At 39.7% G+C, this 19,525-nt stretch overlaps 2 protein-coding genes across 2 annotated transcripts; one reads left to right on the forward strand and one right to left on the reverse strand.

Annotated features, from left to right (window-relative positions):
- Window positions 1-10: 10 nt before the first annotated feature.
- Window positions 11-3,823, forward strand: GTF2A2 (general transcription factor IIA subunit 2). Its single transcript, XM_085303298.1, has 4 exons — window positions 11-234; window positions 753-857; window positions 1,934-2,060; window positions 3,510-3,823. The coding sequence occupies exons 1-4, from the start codon at window positions 163-165 to the stop codon at window positions 3,533-3,535; spliced, it is 330 nt and encodes a 109-aa protein (XP_085159424.1). The 5' UTR covers window positions 11-162; the 3' UTR covers window positions 3,536-3,823.
- A 7,795-nt stretch (window positions 3,824-11,618) lies between these two features.
- Window positions 11,619-12,929, reverse strand: GCNT3 (glucosaminyl (N-acetyl) transferase 3, mucin type). Its single transcript, XM_085303700.1, has one exon. It carries the CDS (start codon window positions 12,927-12,929, stop codon window positions 11,619-11,621), a length of 1,311 nt encoding a protein of 436 aa, XP_085159826.1.
- Window positions 12,930-19,525: the final 6,596 nt, after the last annotated feature.

The following is a 19,525-nucleotide window of genomic DNA, read 5'->3' on the forward strand; positions in this document are numbered from 1 at the left end:
GGCGCTGGCTCGTCGGCGTCCTGCCTGCCTCGGCTCTGCGGCGCCGTTAACGGCCGCGTTGCGTTTTCTAGATCTGCTGCTCCCGCTGTTAATGCGAGAGGGGAGGCCGCGGCGCCGGGGGCGGCGGGTGCTCCGCGGCGCCGGCGCTGCTCGGGGTGAGCCATGGCCTATCAGCTCTACAGAAACACCACGCTGGGCAACAGCCTCCAGGAGAGCCTGGACGAGCTCATACAGGTGCGTGCGGGCTGGGGTCTGCGCGGGGCGCAGCGGCGAGGGGCTGCACCCGCGCTGCTCCGTGGCCGGCCCGCCAGCGTGTTGCCGGTCGGCATTTAGAGAGCTTATGTGTCGAGGCTTGCGGTTGTTAGCGTTTCGTTCTTTTTTTCCAGAGTTCTAGATGAAAGAASAACTCTATCAGTGATGTACTCTCTTGTGGTATGGCCCAGTAAATGAATAGCTAGATAAATCTGGAATGCCCATGTTAGTTTCCTGCTCTTCCAGTTGTTTCCAGCAAATATTTATCAGAAGGACTCTTTTCTGTAGCTCAAAAAATTACATTAGCAGGTTGCTGCTTCTCCTAGAGTTAATATGAAAAAAAGGAAATAAATATAGGAATACAGTATTTCTGTTAACTGTTTTTCTTCTAGAGGTTTGTTTCATGTAAACTTTGTTTTGATGTTTTTAATTTTTAGTGCTTTTCTTGAGTTAGTAACATACTTTCAAACAACACTAATGTTTTTTTTTCTTTTAACCAGTCCCAACAAATCACTCCTCAGTTGGCCCTTCAGGTGCTACTTCAGTTTGATAAAGCTATAAATTCGGCACTGGCGCAACGAGTCAGGAACAGAGTTAATTTCAGGGTAAGATAACCAGGCATAAGAGTTATCCTTGAACTGCAGGGAGGAAGTGSTGGTGCAGAATATGATGTAAGCAGGAACTTATAAAGGTCTGTTTTGACTCTGCACTGATGACTCTGCATGTGTACATTGAAGTTTGTTATCTTGTATTTCTGCCAGGGAATTTTTCCAGATGTGCAAAAGCCAAAAACAGACTGGGTACAGTAGGGAAGGGGGAGGATCGTGACAAAGGAGGAGGACGTGCGAAATGATTTGACATGTAGTATTGGTGTCTTCAGTACCTTGACTATGGGGAGAATTTTGTTCCTCTCAGTAGTACGTTGCAGAAGCAGGATGAAGCTATGTGTTCACCTGCAGCTATGATGTGGAAAGAGTCTGGGGAGTTGTAGATCTGCTTTCAAGCAACTCAGTAAATCATTTTGTAGCTGTTCTTAGATATACAAGCAAGTGTAAAGYAAATGTGATATAAAAAAATTTGTTCAGAACATGTGGAGAATTAAAATCTTACTTCGAGCTTAATTTCTAAGAATATCAATTTAAAACTTGTGAAGATGAAGGCCAAGAAATATACTTATCAACGTCCTTAATAATACATGGAGTGTGGGGATAACTCCTTTTATATTATATGGGTTGTTTTTGTCGTGATTTTTTATTTATGCTRCTACTTTTCTCTTGCACAGAATTCCCTATTTTGGTATCATTATTGTATCTGATTTATATTCTGCCTTACATTTTATGAAATCTTTCTGATTGTGAAGTAAGTTGTATTGGTCCTTTAAGCACATTAGAAAAGTTATAAGCTTTTTTATTTTATCTGTGAAGGAACCCCCTTGCATAGACTACAACATCCCTTCATGGGCTTGAAAACTTCTGCCACTGAAGGGCGTTTAAACTACAGTTTTCCTCAGAGTTGTTTGTTTGCCAAGTTTATATCTTTGTATTCAGATTCATAGTTGGCTTTATGACAAATCTGATTTATAGTTCTAGAAGATAAACAGTTCAGTAAAATTTACTAAACATCTTATTTTCTCATACTTCTGGGATGCATCCAATAGAAAATGTCTCTTGTCTTTTCAAAGGGATCTCTGAATACATACAGGTTCTGTGACAACGTATGGACATTTGTACTGAATGATGTTGAATTTAGGGAGGTCACTGAACTTGTGAAAGTGGATAAAGTGAAAATTGTAGCGTGTGATGGAAAAAGTAAGTATGGAATATGATATAAACAAGCTGGCAGAGATGCAAGATTTGAGCATGTAAGAAATGTTCTGACTAAAATGTGTCTGATCAAAGCTGGATTCTATTATTCAGACAAGCAGGACTGTGCACATGCTTTTATGATAAGAAACAAAACAGAAGCAAGCTGAATGCTTTTCTAAATCACAGGCACTGAAATAGGAGTATGTGGGAGACTATTGGACACCTGTTGTTGAAGTGCATACCAGTAGAGTGATTACAAAGTCAGAAGTAATCTTAATTGAATTCTTTTGTGGTGATTTCTATCTTATTAACCTGTTTGTTAAACAGCATCATGTTTTATCAAATTCAAAGTCTCTTCCATCCATCTGAGCAAGCAGTTGTGTTAACCATCATTTTTTATATATTTGTGTGTGTGTGTGTGTGTGTGTGTGTGTGTGTACTTTATAAGTACACACGTGTGTATGTGTATTTATCTGCTACTTAACAGGTCCACAGTATATACCTTGTTTTAGGACTTCATGTTCTTTGTTGACCTGACTGGAGTACTGTTTTCAGTGTTCTTTTAAAATGTTTACTGAAAAAAATCTTTTATTGACTTTTTTAGCAAGATGGCTTAGAGCTTTTAAAAACACTGTATCAGAATATCACTAATGATGTATAAAAAGGCATCAGTTGTTTAGTATTCTTAGGGGGTGATAAAAAGGGAAGAAGGAAGAATGGAAAAGCTTTTATTTAAATAAACCTTAGACCGTGATACAGGTTCTTCCAGGCTTCCTGTTCCTGGCATGATTACAGGGTTGCTTAAAGCTGTAGTTCTAACTCAAATAGCTAGCAGAGGAAACCTTACTTTCCAAATATTAATAATTTTCACTTTTGATGAATTATGCAGATGAGATGTGAAGAACTGAATGGACTAAAGTTATTACTTAACATTTTAGCCTTTTTTAAGCAAGTAGTTGACTTATTCTGTTGTTTTATGAAGATCGTACTCTATCTCATATCTATTTCAAAATGTATAATAAATATATACTATAGCCTAGACTGCAGAGAATCTTATGCTACTGTACAGAGAAAAACCTTTCTTTCAGATCACAGCATTTAGCAGCACTTGCGTGTGGTTGGCTGCAGTCAAGTATTTGTGTGTCACTCTGAGTTARAGGAAAGCTTCTTATGTTTCTAATACCTTAATAGTAAATGATGTGTGTGCCCAACCTTCAAGTTTTGCTTTGGYTCTTTTCATTGTTGCTAAATGCAGTGAAGCAGCACAAGCAGTTCATGCCTTGCTTTGGTAACAGTGGAGAGAATTAGGCTGGTTCAGGGCGTGTTCTCTTCCAAAATGCTGTTATGAGCTTGGGGAAAATATTTGAGAATAGTACTGCTTTTTTTGTTAACTTATATATAACTCTGTAGCATGGGTATGTATTATTCATACTTTTTTTCTTTCTTTCCTAGACACTGGRTCCAATACTGCAGAATGAGTAAAACTGTGGTTTGTCTGCAATATTTTCTGTTAATATGCAGCACTTTCTGGAGAGAAGCATGGAAAGGGACTGTGTTCATACTTCATTCTCGTGGTGCAAATGTGAGTTAATCCATACTAGAAAGCATCACCAAATGACAGCAGAAGAAATACCTGTAGCGTTTCTTCAGTTTACTTTATAGGGCATGAAGAAAACAATGTTACTTTTTTAAATTACAGCAGATACTGTTGCCTTTTTTTGTTCAAACTGATTTCTCTAATAAACTTKTATTTAAAAACTTGTAAATGAGTAAGTGATCATTGAAAAGATTTGTTTAAAAACAATCATTAATATATTCTCCCAGATTTGTATGAACTGTGTTTAGAGCAATGTTGCAAATGTGAAGGGCTTTTCAGTTTGGAGTTTGTAATCTGAATATGGTTGCACCTACACTACTACAAGAGGCAGTTGTTCCAAAATGATGTTAGAGTACATCAGCAAAAGCTTAGGAGCTCATGCTTGCCAGTATATTTGTTTGTTAATGCATGTTTTTCTCTATTATTTTTCCATTTGGTACCCTCTCCTAATTATACACTAATCTGAGTATTTAAAATGTTATTGCACAGATAATCAAATTGAAATAATGAAACTGAGTATTGTAAGAKTATGCTATGTTCTCAGCAAATACTAGCACAGCTTGTTTTTACCTGTTTTTAAGCAGCTTTTTATTTATGTGGAATACCTTTGACTGGACACCTACCAAACAGAATTGAAGTAAAAGAACTGAATTTGAACATACCAGATGGATAACTTTGTTATTTTTAGACTTAAACATTCCACTGAATATTTTCTGATAAAGAAACTTTTAAAGATACTGATTGAAATATGAATGTAACATACTTACAGCTTGTATATCTGATTTGACAGAAGTGACTGTACCTGTATGGATGCAGTGCCAAATTCATTTACTTTGATACTAGGTTACTTACAGACCACTAGCAACTGGAAATTGTACAAAAGAAAACCAGAGAGTAACTGCTTTTCCATATGAGCCTAAAACTCTAGTTTGTGCCAAAACTAAGTATAATGCTCACCCTGATGCCCTGCTGTATTTGTCAGTGCCCCAGTCTCTTCATTAAACAAACCAATAAAGCTTTAATTTCTCCTCCTTTAATACCTCAATGTTCTGAATCTCTAAGTCCTACCTTAGGATATCAAAGGACATATATTTGGGAGAWCTCCTGAATCCCTCTTCTTTTAATGTCTTCTGAATCCATTAAAATTTCACTTACTGGCCTACCTAATGGCCTGTTAATAGCCTTTTAAGCTAAGTGAAAATGTTAAATTCTATCCTATTTTCCCTTATATTCACACAAACTAGAAACAAACATTTGACTGAAAACTGCCTTATCTGATTCATTTTTTCTTGAGATAGAATCAGGATAATCTATGCTAGTTTTTGAGATGGTAGGCAACCCCACAGGGCTGCAGTAGCAGTCTGGACCTGGTATTTGGAAGGTGTTTAAAAAGGTAAAAAATAGTGTTCTCAATCAGAAGTGTGAGTAGGCATTAAAGATGTTAGCTGGTGAGGGCAGGCAAGTCCTTTAATTACAAAAACCTGAAATCTTTTCCATTGGTAAGAGATTTTTCTATTGAGAAAGCATTCCACTAACCTGCAAGACTTAGATTACTGAAATATTGCTTACCATTCTTTTTTTATCTTGTATCTACGCTAAATCTATTTTCCTGTAAATAGCAAATTGGCAAATAATTTTGTAAAACCAGAAGAACAGACTTCTGCTCTCATCTGAACAGCACAATATGCATCTGTTGAAATCATTATCTCAAAGGATACATATATATATCCCTGCCTTTTTTTTCTCTTTTTCCCACATCAAACTCAATCTTCTAAGTCTAAATATTTTGTTCTCTAATAATCACATGGTAAACTGAGAATTTCAGCCCTTACAAATGTAAACTTTGGTTGTTTCTACCTCCAGGTCTGCAGTCTCTTCCGGTCTCAGGACAGAAACTTCTCAGTAGCCAGCTGTCTGTAGCGTTTGGCCATCTCCTAATACAGATAATTACACATCTGCTCTAATGCTAGTTGAGTGTGCATTAGCATATTTGCTGCAGCCTTCTTTGTGGAAAAAATTTAGTAGAGGAGCAGGATTTTGCTAATAGTCTCTGTGAGGGATGAATTTATGTTCACCTTTCCTTGATAGTCTCCCATCAGACTTCTCTTCTGTTTCCACAGTTGTGTACAACTATTTTATCACTCCAGGCTCACTGTTATTTTAGCTGTTAATTGAATAGGAAGGAAATATTTAACTGGGGAAAAAAAGCAAATCATGCAATGAATATATATACTCTTAAAAATAACAAACCAAAGAAGAAAAAAATACACTTGGTGACAAAGGTGACTGCTACTTAGAATTCAGTGAAGTTCAAATCACTGTGAGCAGAAACCAGAATTGATAATGTTTGTAGTTCAGGATAATTTTACTGAYGTGTTGGAAAAAGAAAACAAAGGAAAAAGAAGTCCTGGAGCTCTATACATGATTCTTCTGGAAGGAGAGGAGATGGGATACTGTACCTGTGGTGATGCTGTACATCCTTCCATCCTGTTTGGAACCACTAAAAAAAACTCCTGTTTGGACTTAACTCCTCTGACATTGGCCAGGCAACACACGTTCTGCTCAGCTCTAACCGTGTTTCTGTAACTGTTTGTCCAGGTCACTTCATCTATGGAAGCTGTTTAAGTTCACCAGAGGGAGAGGGAAGGGGATCTGGTTCCAGTATTCTTCCTGCTTTTTACTGCTTTACTCCCCCTTGTGCCTTTCTTGCCATTTCCTGTTTCTTGCATTTGAATTTCAGCTGATCTTTTCTTGTTCATAAGATTCATGTACTTCGTAATCTTGGGAGAAGACCTAAAATTGTGAATGGTAGGTGTTAGGAAAAGCTATTTTAACATCCAGGTAAAGATAAGATATTCCCCATGCAAGCATGCCAAGTTATCTCACTTGCTACAGCATCGGCATGCTTGTTGCTGCCTATTTGGTTTCTCCTTGCTTGTAATGTCGTGGACTCATTCACTTATTTGATGGGGTTTTTTTTGTTGTTGGTTTACCTTAGAAAGGCCATAGTGGCACCTCAGTAGTAGGGAGAAAGTAAAAGACACTTTTGCACCTTGACCTGCAATGGATGTGCGTGTTTAGAAAGAACTTAGACAAAAATGGAAAGGGAAGAAGAGAATAAACCCTGATACAAAAGGTCAACTTTTGCTGTGAGTGACTGTTGTGTTCAAATACAGCTTCTGAGAAAAAAGGATTTTGTGCATTCATTAAGTGCACAAAACAGGATGTTACCTAAAGCAAGCTGTTTGCTCAGTATAAGTTATGATTATCTCATTTTCAGTGTTACCAAGAGAGATAAATTTAAGGAGATAGTAGAGTTTAACTGTAAGTGCAGAGCAGGAAGAATTTATGATGAGTTCCCAGAAGTAAGACTGGGATGTTAGTAAGAGAACTAAGAATGTTTAACCAGGATATTAAAAGGTAGCTTGACGCAATGAAATGGTGAAATGAGGTAGGTAAGAGTTCATGTAAACACAGAGATAAAGCTTTGCCGATCCTCAATAGCTTAGGGGAAGTAGTATTTCAATTCAGGTATTAGTGACATAGATTTGCTATTCCATATTCTAAAAGTTACTGGGACGAAAAAAAAAAGTATGAGCAAGGTAAAAAGATGATTTTGGTTACAAAACTGTATTGAGAGATCTGGACTTCTTGAGATGTTTTGAGATCTTAAAAAGTTCCTTGAGTTCTCCAGAAATAGACAACAGGGAAAGAAAGAAAGCAAACATATATATGCCCAAGAAGAGTTGTGTGCAAATGTATCCCTTCCTACAAAAAAAAAAAAAAAAAAAAAAAAAAAAAAAAAAAAAAAAAAAAAACTTTTTTTTTTCTCGCACAAGCATGAGATCCTAAGCCACAGGAAATCAGAGTCTGTTGATTCTATTGCTCACAAAAAAATACCTTTTATTATTTTCTGAAAGAAAGCCTATCCCTAACCTGTTTCTGCTGTCAGTACAATGAATTCAAATGTTCCATACAAAGAGTCCTCTGACAAGAGCAGGGAGGGGGGGAAACCTCCCTGTTTTTACAGCTGTATACTGCAGTGAGTGACTGGCAATATGTGAATGCTCGTCACAAGGACATGATTGAAGCTTGTTGGCCACTGTCTCCTCAGAAGTGTGGGATGCAACGGTCTACAGGAAAACTTGGAATTGTGTGGAAGTTAACTAAACTGTTAGGCTTATTCTGAAAAAGTAGATGGACTTAACTTCAACTTTGTATCAAGGCTTTGAGTAGGACAAGATTCTTTTTGAGGTTTCAACTGGTGCTAGTACAACCTGCACCCTACAAGGAAGTGAGAAATAGTTCACCAAGAATCCCGTTTGTGTTTAATGGTCATGGGGCTGTTGATGCTGTTGCGATCAGGAGAAAATGGAGACTCTAACACTGTCCCCGAAATCAAGTCTACCCTTGACTTCAAAGACTTTACTGTCCTTTGTTCCTGCACGTCATGCTTGCTTCTAGTTTGTTCAGAATCTATTACCTGTATTTCAGTTGATCCATCTCTTTATTATAGGACATTTCAGGCAAGATCATATGAAACACAAAAAGAAAATAATCCTTACCGACTAGAGAGCTGTTCAYGGATCCTGTGTTTAAATATATACTGTGCCAGTTTCAGCTCACGTTAGTTTCTTGTAGAAATAAAGGAGAACCACTTGGAAATAAAATATAAATTGAGGGACAAATGAGTGAAAAAAAATCTGTTATTTCAAATTTCAGAATTAGTTTTACCTTCCTCTTCTGCATATTTTGAAAGACAAATGGCAAATCTGCAACATATTTTCTCCTAAACAACTGATGGTTAACTTAAAGCTCAGGTTATCAGTTTACAACTGATTGTAGACAAAAGTCTCAGAAGTAATTTTCATACTCTGACTAGACAAGGTTAACAGTAAGACTTCTGATTTGGCTACATTTCCAATTTAGATAGCTCAGGATTTTATTAATGAAGATCATATGAGGTTAGACCTATTTTTTGGAGGGTATCCTATAATCTAAATATGTCAATGCTATCTTTAGGATAAAGTTTGTTCTACTCTATTTGAAGATTCTCTTTTTTCAGTTCTGCAACTAACCTTAGCAAATTGCATCATTTCTTTGTGTCCTATTGCCAGTTTTCTAAGATGATTGATTTTATCCCAAGATGGATGCTTTGAGGAGATTGCCTGGAAGACAGAAGACTGAGGGAGGGATCTTGTCAATGCATTTAAATATCTGAAGGAGGGATATAAAGAGGATGAGGCCAGATGCTTTTCAGTGGTGCCCAGCAATAGGACAAGAGGCAGTGGGCACAAACTGAAGTACAGGAAGTTCCATCTGAACATGAGGAAAAACTTTTTGACTACGAGGGTGACTGAGCACTGGAACAGGTTGCCCAGAGAGGTTGCAGAGTCTCCATCATTGAAGATATTAAAAAGCCGTCTGGACACAATCCTGGACAATGTGCTCTAGGTGACCCTGCTTGAACAGGGGCGTTGAACTAGATGATCTGTAAAGGCTCCTTCCAACCTCAACCATTCTGTGATTCCATGTGATTTATGAAATACAAAGATCTGTGAGAGTTGGGTGGTATTATTGTAATTTGTAAGGGTAAAGAGACATAAGCTCTTTTTTTTATTGCTGAATCACTGATTTGACATATGTGACTGAACTCATAAATGTGATATTTATAATATCTTTTGAGGCAGAAACATTGAGAACATTCCTGTGCCAGAATCATTTTGTCTCAGTTCCCTTTCTGAATTTGGGAGTTGTCTCATGTTCTTTCAGAAGAAATCAAGCCACTTCTGAGAGGAGAAGGTGAATTGAAAATAAGTTTGCACAAGATAGGCTTGATTTTGGAACCAAATACTTTTAGATAGATTGTGAGTAAAAAYACCCAGAGAAACTGAACTTTTCTCTCTGAATCTCAAAGAAAATTGGTTGTGGGAATTTACAGGTTGTTTACTTCTCCAAATTATAATGCTCACTTTCATAGAAATCAGTGATCACTTTATATGGAGAAAGCAGTACAGGTTATGTAATTAGGTAACTGGATTCCTCTTAGTGACAGCAAGCTTAAACTATTTTGCCTTACCTTGGAACAGATTTGAAGTAGCTTTCTTACTTTTTTTCAGACCTACACACTTGTCTCTGTCTCTCTCCATCTGTAACATTTTTGTCAGGGCTGTCTGTCAATAATATATGAAATGCTTATTGTTATTCGAATAGCCTACAGAAAGAATACTTTATATATCTGAGTGAAAGAATATCTGAAAAAGTTATAGATATTTACAGAGTGACAGGGGTTAAAAATTGTGTAACAAATCTGTAAGTACACATCTTTCTTTGCAGGTACATTTGGAAAATAATAGAGGTCCTTCCTTCAAGAGCCTTTCAGTCTATTTTGGGCTCACTGAGTGTTGGGGTTTTCTTGTTCACATAACCTGTAAACAGTTTTCCACTGTCATGCTACTTTAATTGCCCTTTTTTGGGCAAATAAACAGCAAATAATAATATAATTGGGCATTTATGATTAAGGATGAGAGCTTTATTTGTCAGTATTTTTGCCTGTAACAATGGCTGTGAAATAATGTGTCACTTTAATAGTCAGCCTTTTATTACCAAATTTATTTTAAAATATCTAACAAAATTGCAACAAATACCTTCTCAATTTAGTTATTTAATCTCCTAATCCTAATTTAAATAAATGTTTTAAAGAGCTGTATGATTTCAGCCATAATTTAAATTAATTTGATCTAAATGTAGACTGGTGCTATAGAATTGTGTCAGATGTTCTTTGGATAACACTAGTTAGCTGCAGGAGACTTTGAAACTATAAGAGTACGAGTACTTACTGATCAGAAGACTTGAAAAATTTTTGGCAGTACAAAGACAACTGAATTAAGCCCTCAGCATTATAGAGAGTGAAGAGTTGCTGGGTCTATAGAAAGTAGCTGGCTTTAATGTGAGGAGGTGGGTAAAGTATGTAAGTTCATCTAAAAGCTGTAGAGAAAAAGAACATATTAAATAACATTTCATCTAAAAGGCCAAATAACATACTGAAAATTGTATTTCTGAGAGCATTCCTCTCATAGTAACCTCTTCCGAGGTAAGGAAAGAGAGAGGGAGACCTTAGAAAACTTATGTTTGCACACTATTAAATATGTAAACTCCAACATCCCTGTGTCATATATGGAGAAATGGAGTCAGAGCAGTTAAATGGCTTAACTGCTCTGCCTGGGAGCACAGCCAATTCTCCTCAAAGGGCTGTAGAAGATACAGAATACCAAGGGACCATCTATTTCACATATTTGTTTTTTATTGAGGCATGAGATTTTTCATGGTTTATAGCACTCGATGGAAATTATTAACAAAGAACTTCGAAGTGACTAGGCCAAAGGAGGCAGCCAAATGTCAAACTGAGCTGGGCAGCAGGTGCCAGGCATGGGTGATGTGGCAGGTGCTTTCTTCGGAAAGCAAATTAATTATATGAAGTTTCAGCTCTGCTTGTACCAGAGTGTGGAGTCACCCTGGGCCATAACCCACCTTTGCCAGCCTACAACAGARAAAAGCCTTTGGGGTCATTTCTGAGAACAGATTGTAGATGCAAGATGGGAAAAAAGTAAAATCCCAGTTTCTAACAAACAAAGGCGGTTGCTTAGAAACCTGCCTGCGAGCCCGCCCTGGAAACCCGCTCGACCTTCTTCACACAGGTGCCCGCCCGAGCCGGCGCTCTGTCACTGCCGACGCCCATCAGCGCCCTGCGCCTCGCGGCCGTTACGGCCGTTGCCCTCGCGCGGGCGGCCGTTACGGCCGTTGCCCTCGCGCGCGGCCCTGCCCCCCGGCGCGCGCGGCGCCCCCGCCCAGCCGCCTCTCCTCAGGGAAAAGGTCTCCGGCGCCTCCCGCCGCCCCCGAGGCGCCGCCGGCGGGAGGAGGCAGGCGCGGGGCTCGGTGTCCTCAGCGCGGTGCCGCGCCGCCCCTCAGAGCCCCCGTCCGTAGAGGGCCCTGTGGCGCAGGTGCACCTCGAGGCACTGGATAGCGGCCTCGTCCACCAGCGGGTCGAACTTGTTGGCCAAGAGATGGTGCTGCTGGAGCATCCAGGGCAGGTCCCCGGCGCCGTAGACACAGACAGCGCGCTGGTGCCGGCCGGTGCAGGGCGGGTAAGGCGCGCCCTTGCTGGTGTCGCCCTCCAAGTACTGCCACTTGACCAGGCGGGCCATGGCGTTCATGTCTGAGAGCTCGAACTTGTCATTGTGTGGCACAGAYCCCGGCACACCGGGCATGCGGTTGAGGGTGGCCCAGACGTGCTCGTCGGGGCTGTAGGTGTCCTTGGCCCACTCGAGGAACTGCTGCACTGTGGGGCTCTGGAAGAGGTGCTCCACGAAGGCCCGTGCGGCCACAATGTATGCGTTGCCTGTGAACATGGGGAAGCCATGCGGTGGYGGCTGTTTCTCTGTAGCTGTCCTGAAAATGAACTGCGTCACTTCATGGTGGTACCGCCAGCGCTCCTGCTTGAGGGCCGAGGGCCTCTCAGACTCAATGCTGTTCCGCCCCTGCAGGACCTTCAGAGTGCGAACAATCTCAGCATTAGTCTTGATGGGGAAGTCAGTGCCGCAGGTGTTGATAAAGTAACGCCAGGGCACAGGGCTCTGGAGCAGGTCCTGCATGCAGTTCAGGTCAGCCTGCAGCCGGGACCAGGAAGCATAGACCACATTCTCCAGGCGGCTGGCCACAAAGACATTGGGGAAGCAGGCGATGATGGCTCGCACAGCCTCCTGGAAGGTGGCTGGTGACTTCCTGTCGATGTGGATGCAGTAGAGATTCTGGGGGGTGTAGATGGACCGCAGGAGCCGCTCGAACATCTCAATTTTGTCATGGATGACCATGGAGTAGGCAATGGGAAACTCTGCTTCCTCCTGGCTTAGCGGGATCTCGATGAACTGCCGCGTCGCCTTGAAGTGGCTGCAGTCCTTCGTCAGGTTCAGATATTCCTCAGGCATCAGGGGGACCTTTTTGTTGGCCACCTCCAGCCTGCTGAGGGCAGCCTCCTGGATGGCTGTTGCATCCCCGTGGATGATCCCTGAGCAGTTGATCTTGCTGTCGGAGGAAAGTGTGAGTGCCCGGTAGAGGTGGTTGCGGCAGCGGGGGTGGGTGTCGGTGCCTGGGTGGGTGTCGTGGCAGGGCCCGGTGGTGCCACGCAGCGCCACGGYGGCGACCAGCAGCAGGGAGCCCAGCAGCAGCACGCAGCGGCGCCGCGCCGTCAGCGGTGGCTTCCTGCTGCACAGCTGCATGGCCAGGGCCGCAGCCTGTGGTGCCCTGACACGTGCAGCCCGTGCTCCCTGTGGATTGCAGCAAGGAGCTGCCACTCTGCTGCCTGCGCTGCCTGTCCTGGCTCTGGCTGCCTGTGCCTCCTGCGCGGACTTTTACCTAGGCACTGTTCAACTGGTGCTGTGTAAGGAGTAACCTGTCAGTACACGTGGTTCTTGGGAAGCAGTAAAATCACAGCAGGGCGATCTCAGCCTAACCACAGGTGATTAATAAAAGGAAGTCTCCTCCCTCCCCTTGGCGTAACGGCCTTTGGTTTTTATCAGTACTGTAAGTAAGTTCTTGTATATCTTGGTGTGTTGAAAAAAGAGACTTCATCTTACTCTCGTCCAATGTGGAAATGAGCAGGAAAATTCCTCTAAAACACAACTTTTAAAAGAGATTTTACTAGCTGATTTTAGTATCTAATATTTTTTTTCCTGTGCTCAGAACATGTCATCTTAAAGGTCAAGGAAGTGACAGCAATAACTCTGTTGTCTGCAAGCCTGAGCTGYACTGGTCTGGAGCATTTGGAGCCTTAGTTGAGGACTATTGCAAAAGGGTGTTGGAATTACTGACTGAGGTGAAACTTTTGCTTCTAAAATGGGAGCAGCGGTTGAAAGCAGAGGCCATAATTTATAAATAATTTGCCACTTARAGGAATTAGTGAGAGGATTTCCTTGGAGAGTATCAGGACCTCCTAGAAGGCCTGTGTGCCCCTCCTGGTTAAGTGAAAGCAATTTATCAATTACTGGAAAAAGGTGGATACCTGTCAATAACTAAAATGCACCTTGTGTTGTGATGAACAAAATAATACTCCTTGGGTTTTGCAGTCATCTTGAACAGCAAAGTAGGTAGCTTTATTTAACAAAAACAGCAGCATTTGGTACCTTATTTGTAAAGCAGTGCTGATGTCCGTAGTTTCAATGGTGAGTSGAGATCTTCATTTTAACAAAGATAGAACTAGGAAAGAATTGGAAACTTTGTGTAAGGCTCCTTAAACAAACAAGCACCTAGTTAAATTTTCACCTTCGTAACAGAAAGGAGAAAGGCACAGGTTTTCTAAGATACATACAGAGGTGGTTTTTTTGATTTTCTTTGGCTGCAGTTGTATCAAGGAATCAAACGCACAGAACTTGCAGCTAGACTGAGAACAATTGATTTCAGTGCAGTTCACTGCACTGTAGTTTCACTGCAGGGGTTCTCCAAATGAGCAGTGATTTTTCCTTAATTTCAAATCTGATATTCTTGGTTGAATTATTAGCTTTACACAACTCAGTAAATAATTGTCTCGTATATCTGAGGTCCAAAAATTCTAATGGGCATTATGGAAAGTAATGATGTGATATACATAATGTTTACCTTATGTGCTGCTCTAATTTTTCCTGTGCTAAGTACCAAAGTGAACATGCTTGAGAGGAAGATGGGAATAAGATTTGGAAAATGTAACCTAGACCTGAGATGTTCAAGTTGCTTTCTTGTGTCAAGGAAGAAATATGCCCCGTTATATGACCTTGAAGAACATCTTGGGATAGGACAAAAATACTCCATTGAATGCAGTTTTTGCACTTCCAAGTGATTCTTCTCTAGATTACCTCTGCTACACTGTATTCTTGCCAAGTTATATGGAGGGATTGCAAGTTCTTATATACCTGGGGTTTTTGTTTGTTTGTTTCCTGAAGTAAGTATCTTTGACTGATCCTCTACTCAGATTACAGTATGCAGATATTTTCTTCTGTTTTTTTTACAGCTATTGCTTGTGGACTAGGAAAACAAGAACATATTGTACGTACTATATAGCCCTGTGAATGATCTTTTCTACTTTAGGAGTCTAGTTGCACTGTGTGTGTTTTGCCCTGTAACGGGGTGGTAGGTGCAAGAAATCCTCAAATTCTTAATCTCAGAAGAAATGCTGAGAAAGTGGTGACTCCACATGAGAGCTCTTAAATGGTCTTTCATAGTTAATTTCTGTTATGTGCATTTTTGTATGATTTTCCAAAGTTATGATGGTCTAGTTCAGGAATGAATGCTATAGAAAGTAACGTCTGAACAAACTTCTCCTTTAAATGAGATTAGTGCTGATCAGGTTACATAGGAACAGAATGGGATCCCCTCTGAAATATTTGTAGAACATAATGAACTTATCAGTTAAGAAAAGGATGCAGGAACTTAGAAAACAGAGTTCCTTTTGCTGTGTGTAAGCTGATAGGCTACTATATTAAAAAAATACTGCAGTCAGTTAACACTTGACAGGATAGATAGTCATCTGAGTGTGTAGTTTTGCCTTGCTTGGCACCTAGTTCCTATCTGTGTCTATGCACTCCATACAAGAAGCCTGCAAAGAACACAGGAGTAATTCATTTTCTGATGCCAGCTTTTTCCCTCAGCAGACTACCTCCTCTCCGAGTCAGCCTCGTCAGTCTTTGGTAGCACTAATGTTCCCTGTGAATGATCTAGTTTGCCTGTTGCAAACTTTTTTGGCCTGCCTGCATCCGAAGGACATTGGAATCTACTTTTTGAAAGAAATGTCAGATCTTTTGGCAGCCCAGTCATTTAGTAATTGCTGGTTCTCAGTGCTGATGATAGGCAGCAAAGTAAGTTTCCTCAYGAGGTGCCTTATGACCATGAGAGCAACTCAAGGCTCTCTTAGTAGCTGAGAGATTGTTTTTCCTCAACAGTTCATTTTAACCGAAGTGAATTTAGCATTACTACTCCAGCTATTGTTAAAATAGCAGTGTGCCATTAAAACCTAAAGATAAAGCCCTCAGCAAATAATTCAGCTTGGCCTGTCTTGAGGAAGTTTACAGTCATCAGAGGTATTTTTCATGAATCTGAAAAGAAACTAACTAACTCTTTGATCACATTTTTTAGATGAAAAAACAAACATATGTATATATATATATTTTAGAGTCAAGAATTAATAGGTTTAACCTGAGACTTGAAATGTATTTTCAGTGTTCTCAGACATACCCTTAAAGCTGACAGTGTATTTGGTGTCTGAACAGTGCCACGGGCTAAAAAGTCTGTGAAGTAACCACTGATTGCTGCAGTGTTTCATTTCATACTGGACAATGGCAGGCCATATGAATGCACTGATACAGAACAGGCTGTAGGAGTAACACACTGCTTGTAAATGTTGTTATACCCATGGACAAATATCAGACATATGGAAAATTATCTTTGGACAAGTTATCTTTGTTGATAACTTTATCTATCAGTAAATATTTTTTCAAGGAAAGCCTGATAGTGAGTAAGGAAAAAATGATTTTGGATTATTTTGTCAACATTCTGGGAATTTAGTCACAAGTCCGTGTATATGAAAATTTTTTGAACAGGGGAAAATTATTGGGATGTTTCTCAGCTTATACATCAGGAAGTAAATGATCTCAAATGTCACTCAGGTAACTTTATATGGTGCTCCACCCCTTCTGTATAACAAGAAAAACTGCCCTGCCTCTGTTCTGTTTTGTGCAGCGTCATTCTGCCCTCTGTTTTGTTAGCTTACTAGCAAAAGAGCAGTGCTTCAAGAGATTACATGTGTAGCCAGATTTAAGGCTTCTTAATCTTCATGGTTAATACAATCAGAAAAGAAAAAAAAGTATATAACTGCTGATGGTCCCACACCTGGTGAAGCAGGTAGAAGTTTCTACACCTGGTAGAAATTTAGGTTGTGGTAACAAGCCTCATGATCTCTACAGGTTCACCTGCACACAGTTAACTTGTAGAAGGAATGGCAATCCCCACTGCTCTGGGAAAGCAGTATCAATAAAGAKGGGAAGCGTGGCTTGGAGGAGTCAGTATGAAGCAGTAGTTAATAAAATGTGTAAGGAAAGGATTTTATATTTAGATGCAGTATCAGCCTCTTTAGGATGATTGATGTAGAAGTAATGAATTTTGTTAATTTAATCAAGCAGTAATTTGAGGCTTGTAAACACTGAAAAATTGTTACATGTTATATTCTATTGCTTATGTGGGTTGAAAGTTGTGTTTTTAGCTTTCTGGTCATAAGTGGCTGGATAATGTGTGTGTATATATATATGTGTATATATATTTAAAAAAAAGCTAGAATATGTGCATTCTGCTATTGATTAGTCTATGGAGAGTTTTGAAGGACTCTAACTTAAGTTAAAACATCTCTTTTAAGTTATCAGGGAATTGTTGTCTTTCTAATTCTACTGTTTTAATATTTTGTGTTCTTTTTGTTTTCAGAAGAGAAACTAATTTCCTGATGACTATCTAGAGGCATAATATGCATCGTGGTGTGGTTTCTGTAGGACAGATAACTGCTTTTAGGCATTGCTAGCTCACAGGTAACTTGTGCTCTATGGGAGTTTCGTGTCAAGAGGAGGAATTTGATATTCMTAGTACAAAGATGGTCATATAGCCCTTATGGGTGATAGCTGTTTGGTTTTTGTGTGTTGTAAAGATAGCAAAGTTAAACAGAGGAAAGTACCTGTGTGAGCTGTAATTGTAGACAGAAAGCGACTTTAAAATGTGTACAGTATCAATTAGATGAAATATTGAATAATTGTTTCAATGAGTTTATTCTTTAAACAGATGAGCAGGAGATACAATTTTTCTTCCCTTTTTTTGTCTTGTCTGAWTAGGAGGCTGTACAGATGGTCCTTCAAGTACCATTCCTTTGCAGTATAACTCTCCTAGCCTGAAAGGAGTGGGCATATAGCTGGTTTCCACTTCCTTTTACGTTGTACTGTGTCTCATAGAGCAGCTTATTTGAGTGTAGCTCACTGAGACAAAGAGAAGTCTTGTTTGCTGTCTTCTCTCTGTGTGTGTGTGTGTGTCTCTCTTTTTCCGCCCTTTACTTGAGAAACTTCTGGTGGAGTCCTGCTTACTGATACCTAGGCTCTTCAAACTCTGAAACGTGCAACAGAGAGGTTCAAAGTTACTCTTAGTTACTTACAGAAAGCCTGTTAAGACTAATCAAGATATTTTGAAGTTATTTGGTCAGAATGTATGCCTTTGGCAGTTATTCACAATCTTGAAGTTCTCAAAGCTAGAGAAATCCAAGATTCCTGAACTAGTTTTGTCCATTGAATATGCTCTATGGCTGAGGCAAATTCAGTACCTCCTGTGAAACAAGTCTACAAATTCATTCAGTGTTGACAAACTGGACACTTTTTTCCCCCACYCCCTTCTTTTAGGAGCGCTCAGTGCTTGTGGTTATTTTGGGCTCTTACAAAACTAGCAATGGACTRGACCAGAGAACAGATACATGACTGAAGGAAAGGAAAATGCCAGCCTCTGAAGTTTTTGCTTTGTATACATGTATTTTTGTATTGGCAGTGGAAGATGATCAGGACCTTCATTCTGCGGATGTCTGTGTAGGAGTCTGCATAGGAGTGGAGTGTTAGCATTTATGGTTTTCCTGGAGCACAGAAATATCAATTTGTTATTGCAAGTGAAGGTGTGGTAAGGGATACCAGGAGATCACTCTGTTTTGTGCACCTGAGTAGCAGTTAGCAGTTCAGCAGCCATATGTCTCTCAAAAGCCCTAGTGAGAGGATAGTGTATTTCATACATAGTCTTTCCCTGTATATATTTTAGCCAGCGCTAGATTCTTGAAGCATATGGAATAGTATTCTTGAATATATAGTTTTGTTTTAAAATAGTTCCTGGAATGATACTCTCTAAGGTTTTTGCAGTCTTAATTTAGTTTCCTCCTTGATCTCTAGAACTTTTGTTCATAAATTGATTCTTTTTTTTTTGCTAGTGGCTTTTGGGAAGGGAAATGAGTGATAAGGATATGACTGTTGCAAGGAAAAAAGTGTGTGTATTTCTTCTTTTTTGCTTTTGTCTTCCCCTTATTCCACTGCTCACCATCAACCGGCTACGTATTTGTATAGGGAAGCCAATGGTTCTAGTCTGATTGGTGAGCACCTGAATATTTTATTGATATAAGTTATGATATAGTTATAACTTACAGTATAATCATCTGTGTGTCTCTGACACATGAACTATCTAGGCTCACAAATAAACTGTAAATTTAGAAAGTGGAGATCTGGCTTGTTCATTCTCTCCAAAGTTGGTTTTATGGAAACACCTGCACAACTTATTTTGCAGGCCCACCTAAAAATACCTAATTGTCTCTGGTCTTGCTACAACTTTTGGTTAAGCATTAATGTATCATTAAACAAAAATAATTATACTCCCACTGACTGCTGGTTAAGCAAAATTGTTCCTAAATGTACTCTATGMATAATTTGCTATTCTTAAGTACATGCCTTCTGTTAAAATGTAGTAGTCATTGTATTGTAATGCATTGCATTTCCCTTTCTTCATGTGCCTTCATGTAAGGGAATTGTCTTATTTACTTTCTGTGAAATAGAAATAGACATTTCCATATTTTCTGAAAGAACTGTTATTTTTGTTTTTAATCAATACTTTCTTTGAGCTGTGTTGATAAGAAACCAAACTTCTATCCTCTCAGATGTTCAGACTTTTTTTTTTTTTTTTTTAAACTCACTATTTTGGTATTGTGATATTTATCTCCATAATCATAGAATCAGGTTTACCTCCGTGGCTGTACAGTTTTAGAGTTACTGCCATATACTTGGAAAACAGT

Source organism: Rhea americana, unplaced genomic scaffold, assembly GCF_003343005.1.
Source record: "Rhea americana isolate MKP2758 unplaced genomic scaffold, rheAme1 scaffold_2, whole genome shotgun sequence".
Classification (NCBI taxonomy): domain Eukaryota; kingdom Metazoa; phylum Chordata; class Aves; order Rheiformes; family Rheidae; genus Rhea; species Rhea americana.